The 25,719-nt window shown below is 35.2% G+C and overlaps 2 protein-coding genes across 2 annotated transcripts in view; one reads left to right on the top strand and one right to left on the bottom strand.

Moving 5' to 3' along the window:
* The window catches only part of LOC144454025 (clotting factor C-like), a 49,718-nt gene extending 24,913 nt beyond the window's left edge, over positions 1-24,805 (bottom strand). The window contains exons 1-5 of the mRNA XM_078145433.1: positions 24,746-24,805; positions 21,564-21,714; positions 20,035-20,195; positions 19,227-19,325; positions 18,545-18,712 (exon numbers count right to left, since the gene is read on the bottom strand). Of these exons, the coding sequence (XP_078001559.1) occupies positions 18,545-18,712; positions 19,227-19,325; positions 20,035-20,195; positions 21,564-21,714; positions 24,746-24,776 (610 nt within the window). The 5' untranslated portion in view covers positions 24,777-24,805. The remainder of the gene's footprint in view (positions 1-18,544; positions 18,713-19,226; positions 19,326-20,034; positions 20,196-21,563; positions 21,715-24,745) is intronic.
* LOC144437702 (uncharacterized) lies at positions 4,143-18,449 on the top strand. Its single transcript, XM_078126711.1, has 4 exons — positions 4,143-4,506; positions 6,574-6,733; positions 11,294-11,512; positions 16,542-18,449. Exons 1-4 carry the CDS (start codon positions 4,438-4,440, stop codon positions 16,667-16,669), a joined length of 576 nt encoding a protein of 191 aa, XP_077982837.1. The 5' UTR covers positions 4,143-4,437; the 3' UTR covers positions 16,670-18,449.
* Positions 24,806-25,719: the final 914 nt, after the last annotated feature.

The raw sequence follows: 25,719 nt of genomic DNA, 5'->3' as shown, positions 1-25,719 counted from the left end.
GAGTGTGTGCGTGTGCATGTGTGCGTGTGCAGATAGTTGACACAAACACAGCCATATGGCCAGTTACACCATTCTGGAAGTCATCCTCTCTGACATGAGATGAATTGTGTACGTAACTTATAGATACAGCAACAAAAACGTTTGTAGCTTTACAGTTTTAATTTAGCAGTTTTATAACAATGTTAGTAATTTGATACCACAAACTTTCTTTATGAAGCATTTAATCGTAGGAAAACCTTTATTTATCATTAAAACGTATGTGATATTTATTTATTAATGTATTTTGATATTTCTTTTTGTGTCCTATAAGCCAGAGGGCTGGATGTGGCGCTTTTGTTTAAGTGTTGTATAATTTAAATAAGTCCACATAGGACACTTTAATAAACAATAACACAACACAACACAACACAACACAACACAACACAACACAACACAACACAACACAACACAACACAACACAACACAACATAACACAACATAACATAACACAACATAACATAATATAACATAACATAACATAACATAACATAACACTAGTAAGATAGAGAGGTGACAATTTATGAATAACTTTAAAATAAACGCACGCCTTCTGAAAGGCAAAACGCTCATTACACGACAACCAATTTAAACTCTCTAACATAGTAAAAGAGTGGGTCCTAGGCCCATACTGAAGGATTATCCTGGCTGCTCTATTTTGGAGCCTCTGAAGTCTGGTCAGCAAAGTCGTACCACTGTTTGACCACATTACTGCAGTGAAGTCAAACCGAGTGGTAGTACCATTGCATTATAAAGCATAATACACCATTGAAATGGAAGATATGGTCTTACCCTCCTAAGCACACGCTTTGTGATATTTTGCTACGTATGTGCACTTCCCCAAATTAATCCAGACACACGCAATGATGGTATACGATACTAAATAATTTGTTGACACTTTTGGACTTGACACATGTTGCAAATTGATTCGTTCATACGTTTATTTGTTTATGTGTTTATCTATTCATTTATTTATTTATTTATTTATTTATTTATTTATTTATTTATTTATTTATTTATTTATTTATTCATTTATTTATTTATTTATTTATTTATTCATTTATTCATTTATTTATTCATTCATTTATTCATCCATTCATTCATTCATTCATTCATTCATTCATTCATTTATTCATTCATTCATTTGAGATGTCTACAGGATTACCCCATTTACAGACACTCAGAAATTGGAAAAGACTAAAATGCGTTCAATATTTACAAAACTAACAAAAAAATGAAAATTATTTGATCAGGACACGCCAGAAATCCCTGACGATTGATAACTAGTTTACAATTTTGCCATATGGCATTTTTTGGTTTTCATTATGTGCGTCAGTGTTGATTAATTTTGAACTTTTGCACAAAGAAAACCTTGTACGAATGCATGCATGCTCTGGTATATTTTTGGGGGCAAGTTTGAGATTTACATTTTCCAGACTATGATCCGACATTACTTCTCCCACAAGGGTCTCAAGTGATCTGGTACCATCATACCAGTGTTACTATGGTTACAGTAACGACATCCAACATACTCCACAGTAGTATTTGCCCAATATTAACCTGATATATTTGTATCTCAGTTTATCTGTAGTTTGTGTCTACTTTGAACCATAAAGACTTCTCCACTGTCTATGTTTAAATGCATACATGTCTTTAATAGGCCTAGACCCCTCCCCCTCCCCTCCCCCTTACACGTCAACCCTTCTCGAAAAAGCCCGCCTATATACTAGTACCTCAGACCTCGTTAGTGGTCTGAGTTAGTACTGAGGTGCGAAATTAGTTGAAGACTCAGCCGTTTCTGTACTTATTTACTTCTAACAAAAGCTTACATAACACTTTTCTTCTGTTGTAAAGACTCTCTAGTCTACCGTCGACGCGTACGACGCAACCTTCTTCCTATATAAACTTTCAGGCGCAAATGTTTTGGATGGCCTATTGTGTGGTTTGTGTCGATGGAGATGATGCAGTCTCATGACTGACTCAGCATCCTGTATTCTTCGAAACCCTACATTTTTCTTTCCGGCAAGAGTAATCGATTCAATAATATTTATTCATTGTCACATGGCCTCTGAACACGAACAAAAGCGAGTGCTTGCGCCACGTATTAAAGGCAAAACAATCGATGAAACAGAGCGTTATACACAAGGCCTGCATAGCAAACTAGGGACTGGATGATTAATAAGCAATGATATATTACTTATGGGAGCGACCTGAGGTCACTAGTTTATTTAATGTGTATTGTGTACCAGACTTCTAGTCCATTCTCGCAAACCAGATAGACTTAATATTTCTTCCATTACACTTCGAAATAAACAAGTAGGGACCGTAAAACGGTCGTGGTTTGCGACGATGTTCTAGTCAAGCATACGGGATATAATTGAACGTGAAACAGTCTCTGTTATGTGTAGTGTTCAATGGTGGGAGGGGGGGGGATAGTGTTCAATGGTGGGAGGGGATAGGAAAGTTGTTTATGGGGGGCTGCGATAACAGATTTAAACCAAATTATTTTCTCCTCAGCCCCCTCCCCCCGCAAATTCTGTTCGTTCTCTAAAAAGCCCAGAAACAAAACAATATTTCTATAAACATTACCACTATTGATATGAAGTCATCAGTACTAGTAGTGTTTTAAAACGTTAATAAATGTCAACCTATCTCGCTAAGTTGATTCATAGAAAAATAAAACCGCATATTTTGTTGGAGTCGATAGCAAATGAATGTGAAGATATTGACTATGAGGCTCAAAGGAGTTCTAATAGACAATCACAGAACAACTTGAAGTAACTGTGCATGGCGTGATATTAGTTCGAGAAGCCGTTGTTTGTTTGCTTGATTGATTGATTGATTGATTGATTGATTGATTGATTGATTGATTGATTGATTGATTGATTGATTGATTGATTGATTGATTGATTGATTGATTGATTGATTGATTGTTTGTTTGTTTGTTTGATTGATTGATTGTTTGAGTGAGTGAGTGAGTGAGTGAGTGAGTGAGTGAGTGAGTGAGTGAGTGAGTGAGTGAGTGAGTGAGTGAGTGAGTGAGTGAGTGAGTGAGTGAGTGAGTGAGTGAGTGAGTGAGTGAGTGATTGATTGATTGATTGATTGATTGATTGATTGATTGATTGATTGATTGATTGATTGATTGATTGATTAAGTAATTGTTTGCTTCCCGAGTCTAATTTAGCTTTTTTCTGTGCTTTTTCTGGAAAATTAGTTATTTTGTTTTTTTAAATGGTAAAAAAGTGAATGAAATTTTCCATCTGTGATGCGGAAATATTCTTTAATATTTCATAAAGTAATCGTCAGATTTAAATCTTTCACTTTAATTTAGTATTTGGAATAATTATAGACGCTGCCAGAGGACTCTCTCCAATGTCCACTAACAATTAATACATTTACTTCTGTGTAACCTTATACGTACTACTATAATACATCTAAGTTTCAACTTATTTCAATTATGTTGTTGATACGCATCATTGTGTCAGGACCTGTCTAACCAGCCATAAATTGTAATTTAGAGACCAGAATGTATAGGCCCCTACTAGTCTCTCCGCCCGTCGAATACTTCCATGGTCTTTAATTTATACTATCTCAAAAAACAACAGCGAATGTCTGCGTTTCGTCACATTCCATTGCTACCGCGGAGTATTTACACTCTTTCGTATTAATTTACCGTGGCCTTTCGACCTTACGTTGGAGCCCTCGCATGCCTCAGGTGCAAAGTCCTTGCATGCCATTACAGTGTTCGCGTTTGGCTGCTCAAATCATACTCCCTAGCATTCGAAACTTTTTAAACGAATATAAAGCTCGTCTCAGAATCAGATTGTGACGAAAAATCACGATAATGCCAGACAAAAGCAGAAAAACAAGCAATAATATCCAGGTAGCGCTTGATTTATACGCTACGGGGTTTCGACACGTCTTCTCCCACTACAGGAAACGTTTCCCTTCATGGGGGGGGGGGGGGGGGTCTCAGCTTGTCACGAAAACATATAATTCACTTTTTTTTCAAAACTTGTACCACACTTTCTGGTACCATACACTCTGGTAGTGTACATAGCGCATAGCGATAGCATAATGAGATTGAATATAAGGCCCAATAGGAGAATAGCCTCAAATTGTCCTCCAATGTGAATCTGATTCTGAATCTGAGACTAACTTTATACTCGTCAATATTGGAAGGAGTGACAGCCTTGAGTACACTAGTGTAGTATTAACCCAGGCCAGCTAGCGGCATTCAAACAACAGTTCGCCGGAATGATTTCACCATGGACAGAAAATAGGTGACATTGAACCGATCACCCAAGTCGTTAGTTTTATGGTGCGTAGTAGACACCGCGCCTCGTTCGGAAAAGCTCGTTTACATAGACTGTCCACCGAGGTGTGTTTCCAAGTTACAAGATGGCTGACATGATAGACTTTTCCCAGTCCCCGGCATTGTGTCTTTCCTTCCTAGTGTTAGCACTGCAGGTAGGTTTCTATTTACTATTATACACTTACTGGACGTATGTGTTTTGTCGTATAGCTAATGAAGAGATTGCTGAATCGTAAGGATTTTGAAATTTAGAAGAATTTGTTGACACAGTTGATCGCTGTAGCAGTGTAGGCGTGTCAGGAACAAGGGGGAGGGGCGATTTAAAATGTGAAGGGAAAGAGTTCGAAGTCCATAGACCATTTTAGAAATGGAAACAGAACCAATAGATCTAGAAAAGTTTACTTTCAATCGTAAGTCAGATAAAAAAGGGTTGGGGGGGGGGGCTTTTTATGTGCAGTAGAGTTATTACCGGTCGTATCGGATAATGTATATTGTGTTTACTTTTGTTACTGTACCGTTCTTTCTGTAGCGTCTCCATGCAATAAAAATTATTACGTATTATTAAAACTGGCCAGACAGGACAAGAGTTGTACAAATCAAAGACATTTTATTGGCATTTTCAAACAAGTTGATGCCCGCAGTCTGTTTTTAATCATGTCTTGAAATACAGACCAAGTTAATAAATCATTTATGTATTGTATCAGTACGTACAGCTATTGGGTTAGGATATCACCCGCCACACCCCAACAAGATACACAATTGAACATTTAAATAAAGGTGAGAAAGGCCCCATATTATCTGCATTCAATTGATATCTTTTATTATGTATGAAATATGTGTACATACATAAAAAATCAAGTTAGCTTGAAGGTGAAAGGTTTTTACTTTTAAATTAGATTTTAAAATTTAAACTGTCAATTTTAAAAGATTCATATGTAGAGAAATAGGTTTTGATGGAAAAAAATATAATGTGCCTTAGAACACTTAACATGTATATGTAGTAAAATAAAAGTTTTGTTCCAAACATAAACCAGATATTTTTGACTGCGTACTTTGAATTGAATTGAATTGAATTTTATTTGGAACCCACGAAAGAGATAAACAAAGTATACAAAGAAAAAACTTTAACATACAAACAAGTAAACAATTTAAAGTTGTGGGTGAGTAGTTGACATGTAGTCCCTATTTTCACCTCCACTCATTTGTGGATTTGTATAAGAGACCACAGTAGCATCCGGACTATGGGTGAGAGACTAGAAAATAGTTTTGAGAACACTTATTGAGCCTAACGACTCAATTTCATGAGTATCAATTACATATCAAACTGTGGTGACTGCAGTTGTTCAAAATAAATAACACTACAGTGTACTTACAAAATCAGAAGAATTACTAAAGAAAAAACAACAACAACAACAACAACAACAACAACAACAACAACAACAGTCTTTGTCGATTTTGATTTAATACATTGGTTTACCAATTCAACACAGATTAATTGCTATGTAAACACTATACCAATGTGTATGCAGTTAGAGACTTACTAAACATAGTTTTAAGCACTGTTATGGCTAACAGTAGTAACAGAAAGGAAAGACTAAATAAATGCAGTTTTGTGCACTGTGACTGTGATGACTAACAGAATGGAAAGACTAAATAATTAAATACACATGAATGAATGATTGAAAAATACAACATGCTCAACAGACTACTATCAATAGTAGTATTAGTACATGGACCACATCCCCAGTTGTCAGTATTGTTAAGCCCCAGCCTGTAGCATCACAGTGTTCTTTTAAACAAAACTTTGTGCTGATAGCTTTTTATCCGTATAAAATATATGAATTGTACACTGTATTCGATCGTTAATATTTATGACTAGAGATTATGTTGACTGACAAATTAGGTGTTCTGTAAAATGGAGGCCATGAAGGATTTGTTCAACTTGAGACTATTAAGAAACCATCTAATAATATAAGTCTAATATATTAGTTTTTAGTACAATATTGCTGGATAGAATTTAAAAAGATATTTCTTTATGGTTATACTTAAACAATTTCCAAAGGTAGTCAGGTTACATCAATAGCTGACATTGTACATGTACATGTACTAGTTTATGTTAGCTGCTACATACAAACACACACACATATACAATGTACAATTAACCTGAAATACTATTGAAATATATGTTTATTTCCTAATTAGACCTGTTATCTTTCTTTAAGGTAATCATCTGTGACACAAGTCAACTTTGTGGTGACATTGGGAACAGCTCAGTTATCGTCAACTGTACAGATGTATCTTTTGTAACTTCAACTTCAAGTTCAAGTGTATCATCAACTGACACCACAACTAACCAAGTCATTACTCAAGCTGCTTTATCAGGTACATCATTTATTCAATATGATAAGGTGACACTTGCAGACTATTCATTGTCAAATATTTTTCATACCACTTAAATGGTTTGTTAGTAATTAAAAAAAAAATAGAACTAAATATTTTTTATTGCATCTAAGTAAATACAACCTTCTTATAATTCATTGTGCCACATAAAACAGTTTTGTACAAAAAAAATTGCTTAAAAATTTGTATTCTCTCGTTAGAATCAGGAGAACTTGCTACCATTTTCTGTGACTGTGTATTGTAGTGTAGAATGTAGCTGTACATGTGGTAGAGATTGTGCATGGGCATTGGGCATGGGACTAACTGTTAATTTCGAGCCCTGTTTTGTATATTTGTATCATATATTTCTTTGAGAGTGTAGCTTATTTTTGTTATCTGATGAAATAAATTTCATTCATTCATTCATTCATTCATTCGTTCATTCATTCATTCTATGTATGCAAACAAAGGCAACATGTTCTGTTGAGATAATTTGTTTAATATTCAATATTGGTGTCTATGTCACTAATTTTGCAGTGCTCAAAATATGTCAAAACATTCCAAACTGTTGTTATTTTACCAGATTTTTCATAAATTATGCTTGAGGTATAATTTTATATATCCTCAACATTTTTCTTTATTCAGCTGGTAAATACTTGTAACCTAGGGGGTTTGTCACTACTCATTTAGCAACTCATAGTGACAGGCCCCCTTAGGTCACTTGAATTTTCCTTGGCTGAACAAAGAAAACTATTGAGGCTAAATGTAGTTAAATATTAATTCAGACTGAATTGATGTAAATTGCTACTCCCAAACAATTTCTATAATGATTGCTACATTCCACTGTGGCCATCTGATATTTGAAGGCATGTGTACATGTACATGAAGGGTGATTGTCTGCATACTTGGTATGTGATGTACTGTCAGTTGTATCTATGCAGCATGCATATAGATAAGATTAGATTAAGCTGAACTAATCTGTAGATGGACACACTGATTGGGGGGGGGGGGGGGGGGGCACCCAAAATAGAATGGTAGCATATGAACATAGATCAAGCCACCTGATTCAAGTACTTGTAACATTTTTAAGTAGGTCAAAATACCGGGTTCTGCACATACCATACAAGATTTTATTGACACCCATAGGCAGACCCAGAGTCCCAGATTTGAATACATGTACATGTGGGGTAGGGGGGGGACAGACTTTAATTACAGTTACATAATCTACATTTGTATAGGATCAAACTTCAATGACAGTCACTCAAAGGATAGGGTCAGAATCAAATTATTACTGTGGTTATATCTACTGAGACACAACTGACATATTTCCACAAATCTTGAAATCAGATGTACATGTTTTATTAATCCTGATGTATTTACAACATGTACCTGAAGGTTTTCTAGTTATTTTTGCCTATGCCTAATATTTCTTTTTGTTCAGGGGAATAAAATACAGGTGGCATAAGTAGGCTTGGAAGTTGAAGTCAGAGTGACATAAACCTCATGTCACAACTAAGTATTACCATACCCAACTGAATGACCAAAAATACTAGGGAGTAATACATGTATAGGTATACCTTTGCCACTTTAATATTTATGACAAATCAAAGAAAATAACTGCAATAAAATAATATGACAAAACCCCGTTACTCGCGAGTGCAAATGTGGCACACTCTGGCTATTTGCACACACGTGCTTGCAAATGAAAATACAGCAGAAAACACTGCAAGCATGAGTGCAAATAGCCCTGAGTAACCACACTGAAACTAACATGGCATGGGGTTCTGTTATTATTACATAAATTTCCATAAAAATTATACACATGATTTTGTGTGTAGCAAACAAGTGTCCTCATTTGCATATCATTTGCATGCAAGTATGCAATAATGTTTTCGGTATTGCAGTGAAAATACCAATAGTATGCATGTGTGCCAGTGCAAGTAATCTCTGGTGCATATGTAATAATAACACAGGATGACCAAAAAACATAACCCATATTTTTCAAGACTTTTTCAGATGTGTGTAGACTGTCGACAGTCATTCGTGCCTTTTTTGCTATGTTTCATCTAAAACAAAGTCGTCGCCTCGCTCCGTAACACTGAATACTAATGTGTACTGATAGAAACTGCGATTGCCGAAGGCACGAACGACTGTTTTTCCTTGTTGCGCCCTCACACGATAACATTTTTACTGTAGAATGTTTGACATTGGGGTCATCATTCTCAAAGCTTGTCAATCAAAATCAACAGAAAGGGAAATACAGCGAGCGATGACAGTCGCTCGTGCCTCAGGCACTCGCTGATCAGTACGTGGTTATAGTATTGCTCCGGGTTGGAGCGAGACAACGACTTTAGTTTTAGATATAACGTAGCAAAAAAGGCACAAATGACTGTCGACAGTCTAAGATGTGTATAACTTTTGTTTTTGCATGGTGTAATAACTGTTTCATTGTTGTTTGACTCATTCAGCTACATGTCAACATGATACTGCTGAATACATGTTTTTAATGGCCTGGAAATTTCCCTAAAATGAGTATTGTTTCATAGTTTGGAAGTTTGACAAATTTCAGATAAAGTCTCAATGACTGAAATTTATGTTTAAAGGGACAATAGCAGAAAGAGATTTTCACTTTATTTTATTACTTTTGTGAAATGTAATATCTTAAGCCAGGTACACACTAGAGTAATCAGCTGAGCAAAATTTCACTGGTGGCAATTTCCTCAGCTGATTCCTCTCATATGCAGGCAGATTTTCAAGAGATTTCGGTCATTCATGGCCTTGAGTCAAATATCATGTTTGATAATTTTACATAACAATAACATGTAATTTGTATATGATTTGCATAATGATTAGTGTATAAGATGCAGATCTTCAACTTTGAAACAGGTATGGTTTCTTTTAACACATACACACATACATGTAGATATTGTAATCTCAATACTGCAGAAAACTGCTAAGCATGACAACCTTGGTGGCAAGGACAGTGTGTAGTCTATGCACCATGCTTTCTCTATAGTGGGGAGAATACTGATGGATATATTAATTATGTCTCAATCCTACTACATCTACAGCATTCCTTAAGCCATGTACATGTAATACTCCAGTATAAAGATATAATATTACAGTTGAACAAATGACAACATTCCTCGTCAGCAAGGAAGAATCATTTACAAATCTGAGATGATTGTAATTTCCATAATACCCCAATGGCCATGTACATTGTAGTGTCTGCATTTTATGATGATGAACTGAACTGTATAAATCAAGATAATACACTGATCTGATATGATTTTATTTTAATTTATTTTATTGGGGGATCAAACCAATTCAAAGTAAATCATTTCAGAATTGACACAAAAGCAAAAATGCACTTTATCAATTCACACTTACTGCTTACATGTTGTTATCTCGTTAGGACAGAAACTAGTATCAAAGTGATGTAACTGAATAAATTCAGTTTGAATTAGTTTCAAATCGATTTAGGTGGAGACACTGGCTATTGCATGACCCATATAATATTATCTATTTGGCATTTAAGTGTGTAAAAAGTATTGAATAATTGCTATGTTATAATACTTAGTTTGTAAACAGTCAGAATAACTGACAATACAGTAGAAAAGTCTATTCTTGTCATATTGTATATGTATGCACTAATGATGCATACTTATCTGTATATCATATGTTATCTTTGTAATTAAATGGTGTTATAATCCCCTTCACTCGACATTTTGAACATTTATCAACTATACAAATTTGAGTTTTTGTTCACGATGTACTCAACAAGAACACACCTCACATATTCCATGATTTTTTCACTGCATTTAATTATTAATACGTACAGAACTAGACAAAGTACCAGGAATGATCTAAATATTGCAATGGCTACTAAGTATTAGGACAATTTACCATGACGTTTACAGGATCCAAACTTTGGAATAACATACCAATAAATAATCAGGAATATTCATTGCATACATTTGTGTCTGCCACTACTTGGGTGGTGAAATGTTTTTTGATATGAGTCAGTCATCTGAAGATCACAAAGCATTAAACTCCGAGTTATAACTTTTGACCTCCTAATTCCCTGCATAAGTCTGACTATACAGTACTGTGCTACTAATATTGCATTGAACACTGCTATCTCCTGTGAGATGCCTTTATCATATCAAAGATATATATATATATATATATATATATATATATATATATATATATATATATATATATATATATATATATATATATATATATATATATATATATATATATATATATATATATATATATATATATATATATATATAGACTTAATAAGGTTGTAATAAGCCATTACTCAGAGTTTTCACTTCGAGCGATCATCAGACATCAGATATACATTTATATATATATGATGATCGCAACAGCATGAAACACTGTGTATTGACTCATATATATATATAGACACTTCATCCAAAAATTAGCTAATAAGCTGTAATTCTGAGTTTCACATTTTTGCAATCTTCAAGACAACTTTATTTACTTAATATATTATATATATGTGTGTTTGTCTTATTTGTTTTTCAGAAAATAAGACTGTGATTCTATCACTGCAAACAACTACTGTAACCTTGGAAACGATGGCAATGGTTTTGAATGAAGATGTTCTCAGGTTCAGCCTTATAGGATTGGTCATTGTACTTGGAATATTAGGAGTTGTAGTTCTGATTGTTATACGGAGAAAATCAAGTATTCGTTACAACAATGAGAAGACAAGAAGACAGTCACTTGTCAGAAGTTCTACTGGTAAGCAATGTTATGTGTTCGTACAGACTTTGTATTGTGTTTAATGATCTCCAAACATTGCTAGATGAAGTTATAGGTTTGCAAAAGTTACAAGTAATATAGCCCCTAACAATAAGAATAATTACTGAGTTTTGGATGAAAATTCTTTATCAAGATGGCAACAAGATAATCATAAGCATACATGTATATTACTTTTGAACAGAAACCTGTATAAAACTGGACATGAACTTATACATGTATATTATAAATAGTGTCAATGAAAACTGTTTTAAACATGTATATACTCTATCTCTTAGGTCACTTTTATTCATAGTTTTTGCAGCTAAAACATTCAGTGTTGCCAGAAGATGTGATATATGTAACATGTACATTTCCAATCAAATTTGATCATTTTGCAAGGTTAGGTTGTTGTTTTACTTGATAGATAACAACACTTTTACTTCTGAACACAGCATGGCTGTTATTGAGGAAAGTTTCATTGATAGATAACAACACTTTTACTTCTGAACACAGCATGGCTGTTATTGAGGAAAGTTTCATTGATAGAAAACAACACTTTTACTTCTGAACACAGCATGGCTGTTATTGAGGAAAGTTTCATTGATAGATAACAACACTTTCACTGCTGAACACAGCATGGCTGTTATTGAGGAAAGTTTCATTGATAGATAACAACACTTTTACTGCTGAACACAGCATGGCTGTTATTGAGGAAAGTTTCATTGATAGATAACAACACTTTCACTGCTGAACACAGTATAGTTGTTATTGAGGAAAGTTTCATTGATAGATAACAACACTTTCACTGCTGAACACAGTATGGTTTGTTATTGAGGAAAGTTTCATTGATAGATAACAACACTTTTACTTCTGAACACAGCATGGCTGTTATTGAGGAAAGTTTCATTGATAGAAAACAACACTTTTACTACTGAACACAGCATGGCTGTTATTGAGGAAAGTTTCATTGATAGATAACAACACTTTTACTTCTGAACACAGCATGGCTGTTATTGAGGAAAGTTTTATTGATAGATAACAACACTTTTACTTCTGAACACAGCATGGCTGTTATTGAGGAAAGTTTCATTGATAGATAACAACACTTTTACTTCTGAACACAGCATGGCTGTTATTGAGGAACGTTTTATTGATAGATAACAACACTTTTACTTCTGAACACAGCATGGCTGTTATTGAGGAAAGTTTTATTGATAGATAACAACACTTTTACTTCTGAACACAGCATGGCTGTTATTGAGGAAAGTTTTATTGATAGATAACAACACTTTTACTTCTGAACACAGCATGGCTGTTATTGAGGGACGTTTCAAAATCTAAATGAATGTCAACAAAAGTCTATCTCATCACACATAACCCTAATGTGTTTAGCAGTAAAAGTGATCTTGTCTAGTGAGTAAAACAATAATCTTAACTGGCCAAACGATCAACGTTTGATCATTAAATATATGTAATATGTACATAATTCTGGCAAACACTCCCTGTTTTAGCTGTATTGTTTCTTTTAATAGAGATATGTACATAATTCTGGCAAACACTCCCTGTTTTAGCTGTATTGTTTCTTTTGATAGTGATATGTACATAATTCTGGCAAACACTCCCTGTTTTAGCTGTATTGTTTCTTTTAATAGTTACTAGTCATTGTATGAATGTCCATGTGTCTCTTCATATCCAAGCCTTATCATATGCAATTTCTCAGGGTGACCTCATGTACCCTGAGATCCAAATTCCACTGGTTAATGGGAAGTTATAAATAAGTGTTTATATTTGGGTTCTATGCTGTGGAAATTATCTAAAAGATAACCTGTGTAAAATTTACCACCAGGCCTAACCTTAACAGCACCTGAAGGCTTCTATCATTAGCATAACCAACATTTTTCTGTTGATACTTCTATAAATGAAGTAAATTCATTTCATAAAACAAAATTTAAAAAGGATAATTATGATGTCAACACAACCTGGCTCAATAGATTTCAAAAAGCTTGTAAATTACTTTATTAGCTTTCACCTAGTCTATTTCCTACATGTGTACGGTATTGTTACGATTTACACTAACTCTCTTCTGCTCACTTGTGGTTTCGTTAGAGACAATGTTGGCATCCAGACTAGCTTTCACTTCATCCAGAGAACACTTCAAAGGGAAATGTTTGTTCTATGGTCCACTTTCTCAGTTAGTTCAACACTCAATTAATATTTGTTCTCTATGTTTAGTTCAATGGTGGTATTCCAATACATAGACAGATGTTTGCATTCATAAAGCTGTGATAGTTGAACTGGTAGGCAGGCTACTATCAACATAATAGACATTTAATCTGCTGGTATAGATAATACTTCTAATATACCATTGTAGAGAATTTACTTAATATTAAATAGATAAGTTCTGCTCATTTCAGGCCTTTAAGTTTTACTACTGGCCTAAAATGTGTAATTAACTCAATGCAGTGTGGTTGGGATGGTGGATGTCGGCCTGGGTAACATATATTGTAGCTGGTAGTGCATCCCGTCTTGTAATTAAAGGATCCCAGTCTCTGGCCAACTTTTCCCCATATCAACTATATACCGCAGTCACAAGATCCCAGTCTCTGGCCAACTTTTCCCCGTATCAACTATTATTATAGTATTTCCATCATCTATAAAGTGGCTGTTTATTCATATTGGTGGGTCATATCCTGTTTTGTGTTTTCTTTTTTCTGGAAACTTAAATTATTCAACAGCTGTTGTTATTCATTGTGGTTTGGAGCTACATACATGACATGATACATTCATGGGTTATCTTGTATTGACTGGGGAAAACTGTTTCTACTTTAGAATATCTTGACTATATAAACAGAGCTGTTTTTTTAGCACAACTGAACTGAAGGTTCAGTAGTGCTATAGGCATGGCAAAGTGCCTGTCTGTCTGTCTGTCTGTGTGTGTGTGTGTGTGTGTGTGTGTGTGTGTGTGTGTAAACAACTTAAAGTCAAAAACTGCTGGACTGATTGCTTTGATATTTGGTGGTCATGTTACTTCTGGTGTCTAGTTGGGAATTTTTTCAAATGAAAATGATTGCATCAGTAATATGCAAATTAGGTGTAAAAATGTGAATTTTGGTCAAAAATTTATCTCAAAAGGTACTTGGTCAAAGAGACCAAAATTTGGTAAGATGTTTCTAGAAGTGTTATTCCTCAGATTTTCTTCAAAATATTTTGACACAATTGGCCCTAGCAACCATAACCATGCCCTAAGCAACAACCGAATGGCAGTATATTTTGCTCAAATAACAACATCATCTGGTAGGCGAGTAAACATTCAAAAAATGTATGCAAATATCCATAGCAACCATGACCACGCCCATAGCAACAACCAAACGGTCTTGTATTTCACAAAGATAACAACAGGGATTAATAGACAATCGAACAAACATTCAAAAACGTATGTAAATTTGCCTACCAACAAGACCATGTCCATCGCAACAGCCAAATAATCTTGTATATTGCAAAGATAGCAACAGGAATAGAAAGACAAATGAATAAACATTCAATAAATGTATGCAGATGTGCCTAGCAAGAAGCCACGCCCATAGCAACAGCCAAATAATCACTTATATTGCAAAGATAATATCAGGAATTCATACACAAGTGAAGAAAAAAAACATTCAAAAATGTATGCAAATATATCTAGCAACATGACCACGCCCATAGCAACAGCCAAATGATCACATATATCTCAAAGATTGCAACATGGTTGGATAGACAACTGGATAGTCATTCAGCAAATGAACACCTATTGCTAGGATGGACTAGTATATGGATAAAAATTGTTAAAAATTGTAGTTTTGCTACAATGCCATTGGCAGTAATTTTCATGTCTCACTTAGCCTGTCACAATGTACAGTTAGCCAATCAAATATGGAGTACAGTTAGCCAGTCAGATACACAGTACTGTTAGCCAATCAGATACAGAGTACAGTTAGCCAATCAGATACAGAGCAGTTAGCCAATCAGATACAGAGTACAGTTAGCCAATCAGATACAGAGCAGTTAGCCAATCAGATACACAGTACTGTTAGCCAATCAGATACAGAGTACAGTTAGCCAATCAGATACCAAACAGATCTTTGTGTACTCTATTTACATGTTTTACAAAGGAATGTGAAGTTTCATAGTTCTACTGAGACTTGTCATTAAAAATAGACAACATACAATGTAGTATAACATCTAGGGAGTATATGAAGAATGCCAACAAATTAAATAATTTATAATGTGAGTTATAGGAACATACATTTATGTTCGTTGAACATCTGGTTTTTAGCAATGTTGTAGAAACTTGACAAATTGGCATTTTTGTAAATTTTCATTTTCTTTTTTTGTTAAAGTGGCCATATGGATTTACTAAAAGAATATATAGCATAGTTGGCATTCTTCACCGAACTTTCTTCTCATCACTTTTAAAATGACTTGGATTGGGATGGGGATTGGGGGGAGGGGCAAGTGCGTTTAGTAACACCTGTGAATGTTTAACCATTAACCATTAATGTAAGGGGTCAGACTTGATTAGCAAAGCTTTTTTCTGACTCCCATTGCCTGTATAAATTGTGTATAAATATTTTTTTTTTCCAAGTGATCTGTAATTATTTCTTGTACAGGTAATAAAAATCAATCAATCAATCAATCATATAGATGAAAACTGGGTTTTACCATGTTTTTTCCTACTTTGGAGAACAATGTAAAACAACATAGATCTAATCTGTGTACACACATATAGCTCATTCACTGCAAGAAAAAGTTGAAAAATGTGTATTAAAGAAGTTTGTTTACAAATCACTTCCTATACATATAATAACAAACTTATACACATTTTAACAATTTGTTGCATTTGTTTAGTTACAAACACAGATTTGGTCTATGCTGTTTCACATTGTGTTTTCAAGTAAAAAACACAGTAAAGCCAAAATATATACCTATTTCTCCTATAACTTTTAAAGATCAGCATTGTACCTAACAAATTTGTTGTTATTGTTGTTTCCAGATCCAGACTTTATAATTAGAAAATATCACCCGTACTTCGCAGCACTAAAAAATATACCAAATGGAACTGTGTTTTACACTAAAAGTGCTAGTATATCAGAACAGGGAATGTATAGTGATCAAGTATAAGCCAGTCAAAGTTGGCATTTGTTTTGAACATTCTAACTGTAACACAGAAGACTCAATCTACTGACTGGATATGTGACTCCACTACTTAGATGTCTACAGATATAGAACTTATGTGCCATAGGATATATAACGCTGCTACACATAAGTCTACAGAAACATAACCTTTCTAAATTCTACTGGCGGTATTTGTGACTTCACTACACTGTGGTCTCCTACATTCAATTAAAGACATAACCTTTCTACTGGCGGTATTTGTGACTTCACTACACTGTGGTCTCCTACATTCAATTAAAGACATAACCTTTCTCCTGGTGGTATCTGTGACTTCACTACACTGTGGTCTCCTACATTCAACCAGAAGTGAATAGTTGGAAACTCAAGTCAGAGAAATTGATTTGTCACACTGATGCATTACCTCACTCAGTGAAGTCTGTATACAAATTAAACAGAGCAGTTTGATTACTAACTAGCAAATAAGTGAGCAACATAAGTAAAACAAAATCGAACCAAGCCTCATAGATTATTGTAAAACACACGGAAAGATGGTAATGGAGAAGAGACCGGAATAAGTCTGTACATTCACAATGTGAATCAGGGTGGTAACCTTGATCCCCCACTACATATTACACCATAATTTTTAATGTTACATGTGTAATGAAATTTCTGCATGTTGGTATTCAATGCCTCTGGAGATGCAGATAAATGATGAGAACCAAATTGGTACTGTAGAATGTAATGGAGTAACAGATCCAGTCAATAGACAGACTAGCTGAGATATTGAAATACATACTAACTAATGATGAAGACAATGTCATGACCTTCTCTAGAACTGCTTGAAAATGGATCTATGATCCGAGAGACTTTATAATAGGTACAGACAGACACAACTAGGGTATTATGCACCAAGTTTTATATTACAGGCTTTGCAAGGTGGTATTCAGCCGTTTATTGTGGTATATTGATGGCTGTATACATTCAATGATTTAACCCCATGGCTTTTGTAATGACTGAAATATAAACACTCCAGTGTAGTGTATTATTGATATATGCAAATACTGGGTTTAAAATAACCACTATAGATTACTCAGTCAGTTGTTAGGTGCCATGAACAATTTGTTTTGAATATTATTGTAAATATAGTATTTATTCATCCTAAGGGAATACAGACATTTACTTGGGCACAAATTAAATATCTAAACATTGTGTAACCATGGAAACTAAATATATCAACTTTTAATATGTATGTGAAGATGGAATAGAAACTTTAAAGATGATGATGATGATGAAGATGATGATGATGATGATGATGATGACGATGATGCAACCATTCCCATTGTCTTTTTGAAAGAAACAGTTTAAAGGAACTGTATTTACATTTTCTGGAATTTAAGTTTTTTCAGATTTTTTTATGTTAATAGTGTTAAATTCCTGTGATGGATTTTTGTCAAACTATTTGATCAATAGTATTATGGACTGAACTACATGTCAGTCTAGATTATTCAAGAAATTCTGTATGTTTGAGTTGAATGCATGTTTGAAGTGTTTGGGTGTCTATAGAATGAAACGTGAGTGGATTAAATAGAAGACAATTACTTGTATCAGGTTTGTTAGTAAAATCAACTTACAAACTCTTACAGAGAGTGTGAGATTATGCCAAAATGACTGACTGATCCAAAGTGTGTCTTCAGCTATTTTGTAAGCCAGTTGTTTTTGTTATTTATTTCTACATGTCACTTTTGTATTAATAAAAACAAAATATACATATATGCTTAAAAGGAAACCAGCGTGTATTATCATTAGTATTCACCACACGAGCCATGTGTCTGTATATAAGTATGTCGATGTAACAATTAAGGAGGAGATAGAGGGCCTTACCACAAGTTGGCACATTGCCATCCCAGTGAGCATCGTGCCTGCATGTTACTGTCTCAGTACCAATAAGCCGATATCCGTGGTTGCAGCTAAATGTTGCAACACTTCCTTCTGAGTAAGAATTGGAGTTTATCTCTCCGTTTGTTGGTCTTCCCGGAAATCCACACTCGGCTGTCAAATAACCAACGATCAAAAATACTGATAAGAAATGTATGCTCCCTGAAATATTTTCACTAAGTGTTCACATTATTTTTCAGTGACAGTACGAGTGATGGAAAGTGATATTTAGTCAATGTACCAGCATCGCATAAACGTACTGTACAATGTCCAGTGATAGAAGTGAACGTTTCCCTGAATAGAATCGACAAAGCCTAAAAGATATAGAATCGAACTAACTACGTCATGCCCATGGTACATGCACTTAATACAACAAAACACAAGTATCATTGTATACGTAAGCAGTGTTGCAAGGAACTAAATGACCTTGGATATCAACGTTCAAAATTCTCTTCAATCAGGGCCGAGGAATGGTAGAGATATTGAAGGCTATGATAACGAATTTATTTTGAGTGGGTGACTTCCTTGCAGAATATTTGAATGATGACTGTCAATTTATAATATAATTGTGTATCTCATTTTAAGGATCGATGTATTCTTGCAAATCATCAAAACTCATCATACTAACCTTTCCTCCGAATCTCACATGCAGACCCTTCCCAGCCATCTGGACAATTACACATTCCGTTGTCTTGGTTACAAGTACCGCCATTTTGACAGTTACATTCTTTAAAAAAAACACTCAGATGTTAGACTGGAATTAATGCTATAAACCTGCAAACTTTCGCTAAAGACTTTTTTTCGATTATTTTGCTGGAAAACAAACGTGAATATCAGACTTGTATATTAACATGTGAATATTAGATCAGGCTAAGAAATTGTGTAAACATTCGTGTTTGGGAACTAGTTGAAGAGTGTACAATCGAAAGTATATAGGTTTACAGTATACAATTGTGTTTAAAAATGGCGGATTACAGGCTTATAAAAACACTGGCCTACAATAATTAAAGATATGTTTACCAATATTTCATTCATTTGTGAGATTACAAGACCGTAGAGTGGGTTTATGTTGTCGTAGTCTTTTAAGATCCTGAATTGTCTTGAAATTGACAAGATTGTCTAAACTGACATTGTTGACAAATATACATAAAATACTGTCAATTTCAACGTTCCTCTAAAATAAACAGACCTAGTAATAGCTTGCATTTCTATTTCAAGGTAGGAACACAGTTTAACTTTATCTCAAGTTACAATAAAATCCTTTCCTAAAAATCCAATCTATTGTTTGAGAAATAACCCATGGGGACAATGTCATGTTTGATATTAAGTTTAAATTTAACACGAAAAGAATTTCTCGAATAGGTGTCCATGATCTCAGCGTTTCTCTAAATCTTGCCAGCATCATGAACAGTGCCCTCACTGATCACTGGTCTTACCTCCAGCGCACCAAGTACCGTATCTATTAGCAGGGCATCGAAGACACCCTTCAAGGTCATCCTGACACTCGAGGCAATACCTGTACTGGGGGCATTTAGTTTCAGGTTCCAGATCACCACAGGGATCGCAGTATGGCTTCCATCGATAAAAACGAACACACCTAGTAGTAAAACATGAGGACATGGTGAACTTATATTACTTTAATTTGATAAAAGATGCAAACTATTATTTCTCAGCTCTCAGTACATTATACTAAACACACCTTCCGTTTCTTAGATGTATGCTACAATCTAATTAATTATAATCAATTGTTTGAAAGGGGCTGAAAAGTAGCATGGCTCAAAATATAAACAATTGTTTTAAACCTGCAAGGGCTGCAAAGGGGACATTAGTTTCATCAAATAACCAAAGATATATTCACTAAACTTGGTCACATAAAAAGACATTGTATCTGTTAAGTAGTGGTCCATATTATCTGTAGGTAGCTATAGTGTAGTGACAAGTTTAAATCTTGAGCGAAAGCCAGGTTGTGAATCTGTCACCGTCATAAAACTGTACACGTTGTAACTGGATTATCATTTTACAATCAGAGAACGACAATATATTCACTGAAAATTATTAAAATATCAATAATTTGGCATTGTACAAGTTAATCAAGTGATCACCGTTAAGGGCGTTGATTTTTGGGTGCGGACTTCTTTGATTTATCATGCAAGTATACAGCTACAAGAAATACGTTTACCTACAGATGGCGCAATAATTTTCATGGTGTACTATATTTCTGGAACTTATTGTACCCAATAAACCATTTTTTTTAAAACGTTTCCGTTGCAACTAGTGCAGCTTTAAAAACGAGGAAAATGGTGTTTTGAGTTTGTGTGGTTAGTCTTATAAGGTGATATTTGTTATCAGTGGACGACTTACAAATAGAGACGGCCAAATCTCCATATGTAGGTCTAAAATATCAACAATGCACATTTTTACAATCACTGAATGTAATTTCAAGACACAATATCACTATGTCACGTTATTCCACGAGAAATCATCACCGCCTCCAATGTAAACACGTACTAGCCTATAAGAAATGGCATATTATGGCAGAGTGTGAATGTAAACACGTACTAGCCTATAAGAAATGGCATATTATGGCAGAGTGTGACTTTATCACGTACTAGCCTATAAGAAATGGCATATTATGGCAGAGTGTGACTTTATCACGTACTAACCTATAAGAAATGGCATATTATGGCAGAGTGTGACTTTATCACGTACTAGCCTGTAAGAAATGGCATATTATGGCAGAGTGTGACTTTATCACGTACTAGCCTATAAGAAATGGCATATTATGGCAGAGTGTGACTTTATCACGTACTAGCCTATAAGAAATGGCATATTATGGCAGAGTGTGACTTTATCACGTACTAACCTATAAGAAATGGCATATTATGGCAGAGTGTGACTTTATCACGTACTAGCCTATAAGAAATGGCATATTATGGCAGAGTGTGACTTTATGTGATGTGTTTACCTTTCATACGTAAAGTGGACAGGCACCGAAGTACTTCCACAGACACATTGTTGGACTTCCTCACCACAAATACCATCCAAGTAGAGGTCTGTATCTCGCACTACCTGAGCCGATGATACTACAGCATATAACAGTAGGATGATAACGTAACCTGCACACATAGAGAGATAATTAATAAAGGCATGTGTATGTAACCAACAGTTATATTTTGCTGTTTTGGTGCTGGCGGCGGTGATTTGTTGGTGGTACGGTGCTGGTGCTGGTGCTGGTGCTGGTGATGGTATGGTGGTGCTTTGTTGGTGGTACGGTGGTGCTAGTGGTGGTGGTGGTGCTAGTGGTGGTGGTGGTGCTAGTGGTGGTGGTGGTGGTGGTGGTGGTGGTGGTGGTGATGATGGTGCTGGTTGATGGTACAGTGGTGATGCTGGTGATGTTGGTGGTGGTGGTGGTGGTGGTGGTGGTGGTGGTGGTGGTGGTGGTGGTGGTGGTGGTCGTCGTCGTCGTCGTCATCATCAGCATCATGATTGTGGTGATGTTTGATGGTGGTGCTGGTATTTTTGCATCCTATATATTCATGGTAAAAGACACACTGTGATTACTACTTTGGTCTATTAAACAATACATTTCATAACAAAAGACAAGTTGATCAGGTGTACTGTGCAGTTGCAACCAACAAGTCACTTTTCTCAATTTATTCAAAAAAGGAAAAACATGTTGAAACAGTTTTAAGTTATATCTAAGTGAAAGGTGAAAGCTATTCGTATTGTGCCCTCCCACTACAACATTTCAAAACACATCCTCCGAGTCAAGAGAGATCCACATGCCTACTGTCAAGATATATATGTATCTGTCTCCCTATTCCCCTCCCAATATAGGCATACTCGGTGAGTATCAATCTGCTAAGACAGTGCTCTATACCGCAGTGGCAGAGCGCAATAGGTAGTACTGGAACTCTTCCTTGGTTGTAACTCGGAGTTTCACGCATTGCGCGATCATCAGACAACTGCTCTTGTCTGATGATCGCGCAATGCGTGAAACTCCGAGTTACAACCAAGAAAGAGTTCCAGTACTACCAAAACTATATATATATATATGATTAATGATTGATTGATTGCAGGATCGTATTTGAAGGAATAATCTGAGTATGGTCAAATGTTTTAATTTAGAAGTCTTCAGAGTCACTATGATTGTTTGGTGTATGTAGCTAGGTGGTGATATAACCGTGTCATGACCAATGAAATGTACCGTGACGCGTCACCATGGCAACTTTCAAACCTAGATTAATTATTTCAGTTTCGAACAAAAACTAAATCAAACCTTCGATAATTTTTTAAATCAAGCCATAGCTGCAAAGTCAGCCTTTTCTCTGAATTAATGCAAGTGTACTTATACACTTATATATGTAAACGAAGCCTTGTATACATTTCGGTTCAGACCACTTTTAAGTTAGAAAGCGATATAAACATTCACCGATAGTAAACATATAACATGGGTTTTAAATTGTATTTCAAACACTAAGTCTTGTATAGTTCAAGTTTGTCACGATAATAACACCAACACAGTAGTACTTTTTGCCAAATACGATTTTATAAGGAAGTCCAACATGGCGAAGCAATAAATTATCAACTTATGGTCAGCCAGTATTGTTGGGAAAGGATAAACTGCATACGAGACGATGTATGTGGTGTAACTGGAACATAGACTTTATTTATCAAAGCACTGAGTTCGGCCTCACGGCCTCACCCAAAAGCCAGAGCCAGGAGTCGACTAACTAAATTTTACAAAATCACTTTACAGGAAAACCTGGAATGTCTATTGTCTAAACATGGTTTTCAAATATCAGATTTCAAGATTATAGATAATATCTTCATATGAGCGATAGAGAAATTGTAATGATTTACTCGTCAGAATGACTTTTTACAATATGTCAATAATTACCAAGTACGTTCAAATTAAAATTTGATAACAATAAAAAAAGCTATTGATAGATGAAGATATCGTTATGTGGTTACATGAATAAATGTGATGCATTGAGCTTTGAATGTCAGAAATAAAGTACATCATCATGCCCTGTTGGTTTGATATTGGTAATACTAGTACGTGTTTGTCACTCTAACGTGTTATTCTACATTTTGAACTGTTTTCAAAAAGACGGAAACATGTTACATTATCATAACTGTTAACATTATATCATATATCAGAAAGAGAAGCGACCGTTATAATGTCGTAAATTACCACCAAGCTAAGGAGTGGAATATGTTACCACCAAGATAAGGAGTGTAATATGTTACCACGAAGCGATGAAGGAGTGTAACATGCTGAATTTCGGCTTATGACGTGTTTCATTTCATCGTCGTCATGGATTCCATTAGGCGTTTCTGCCAGGAACTGTTGGCTTCTCTGGTGGCCTCAGAAATCACAGAATGTGTCGGATATCTAGACATGTACACGAATTGTTGTGTTCACTAGCCCACAGTAGTCACAGCGTGTACATGTGTCTGATATCATGAAATGTGCACACTCATCAGTGTTAAGGATTTACTAGTCTAAGACCTCAGTAATCACAGTTGTGTGATGATATCATGAACTGGAAATCAATTCCATAAATATAAGATACAAGAGGAAAATCTAACTGTTCATGAACTTGATAGTCACTGTCTTGGATCTTAAGTTTTGACGACAAGATACGTCGACATCCAAAGATTGTCAATTTCAATAAAGTAAGAATGACACATGGACAAGGTACTAGTATTGACCTGCTAGACTGCTACTACTTCCTATCTCTCTAATTTAGGTTAATGTATAATGAGATTTATAAAACACTACTGTATGCTAGCTTTGGTCGACTCCTATCATATAAACTACAGTCTGCATCTACAGTTGTGGAATCTATTAGAATTGTGTCGACTTTCCTTATTATCAACACAACCACATTTTTACGTCTTTTCTCCTTGTACCCGTATTTTCAACCCAGTCGTTGGGTTTCGTACGAGTGTAGAGTGTATTTAACCACTATCACCATTCCAGAATAATAGTTGCTATGCGTATTCTATTTGCACTGCAGTACTGATCTCACCGTCATATTACAGACACGTTGTCATGGCAACACTTAGGCTTACAGTTTAGCAGTATCAAAGTGGATAAATGAATATTAACTGGAAATTATAACTGTACGTGTGTCATACCTGTGACTGGCTCCATCGATGCTACTCTCATTGCAAGTCGTTGCAAGTATTGAATGACGTCAGTTCTTACGCCTTGTACTCAATCAGATAGATAAAGTTATAGTTCTGCTTTTAATAAAAACGCAGGAAGTCGGATACTAGGAAACCACTCACAGTAGTTTGGTGTTATGTATCAACGTGTAAGTATCCTTATCTATTGTATGTAAATTACATTTAAGGGCCCGTTCAATCTATTCAAAGCTTTGATACTACAGAATATATTAAATTCATCTGTTTATTTATTTCGTCGTTCGAATATAATGCCCGCATTTTCTTACTTTAGTCTCGATCTCTCAGATATCCGAGGTACTCAAAGACGGTGTGAAATTGGAATGGTTATCAGGTCACAATAAACGTGCAATGTGGTGTGTCGTGTTGGACTAATTTTCGTTTTAAATTTATAGTTATGCTCTTTGATTTAGCATATCAAGGAAAAATATTAATGAAAGACTGTGTAAGTTGTGTTAATAGTATTTTATCATTACAGTATGTACGGTCATTCTCGCAACTCAGAGCACATATTTCTGTCTCTTGGTGGGTACGTTTTAGACGATGCCTGTGCTTCACGACGAGGGTACGGTAGAAAGCTAGACAGACTTTCCCCTTTCCATTCCCTTGTAGAATGTATTTTTAATTGCAAAGTTTGCTGGAACCTGTTCAAGATAGACCACAATTTGATTAGAATCATGAATGATGAACCTCAGCTGGTCATTTGAACTATGAGTCAGTTTCCTCCTTTCTCAGAAAAAAAATACGATATTGGATTAAATCGGGGATCTAACAAAAACATAACAACAACAGGGCATATAGACAAGGAAGAAACATTTCCTCTTCCTTAAGCTTGTCTGTGAGCAAGGTTACCAATCAAACTTAATGTAAGGTCGGGGGGAGGCGGGGGCAAATATTCACGTTTCCCCATAGTGTACCGTAGAAGG

This window comes from Glandiceps talaboti, chromosome 1 (genome assembly GCF_964340395.1).
Source record: "Glandiceps talaboti chromosome 1, keGlaTala1.1, whole genome shotgun sequence".
Lineage (NCBI taxonomy): Eukaryota > Metazoa > Hemichordata > Enteropneusta > Spengelidae > Glandiceps > Glandiceps talaboti.
The sequence above is the reverse complement of the archived record's forward strand: the minus strand, read 5'-3'. Positions and strand labels throughout refer to the sequence as shown.

Coding starts and splice junctions, on each gene's coding strand:
- LOC144437702 (XM_078126711.1), top strand. CDS start 4,438: ATGGCTGACATGATAGACTTTTCCCAGTCCCCGGCATTGTGTCTTTCC. Junction 4,507..6,573: donor TCCTAGTGTTAGCACTGCAG/GTAGGTTTCTAT, acceptor TCTTTCTTTAAG/GTAATCATCTGTGACACAAG. Junction 6,734..11,293: donor TACTCAAGCTGCTTTATCAG/GTACATCATTTA, acceptor TTTGTTTTTCAG/AAAATAAGACTGTGATTCTA.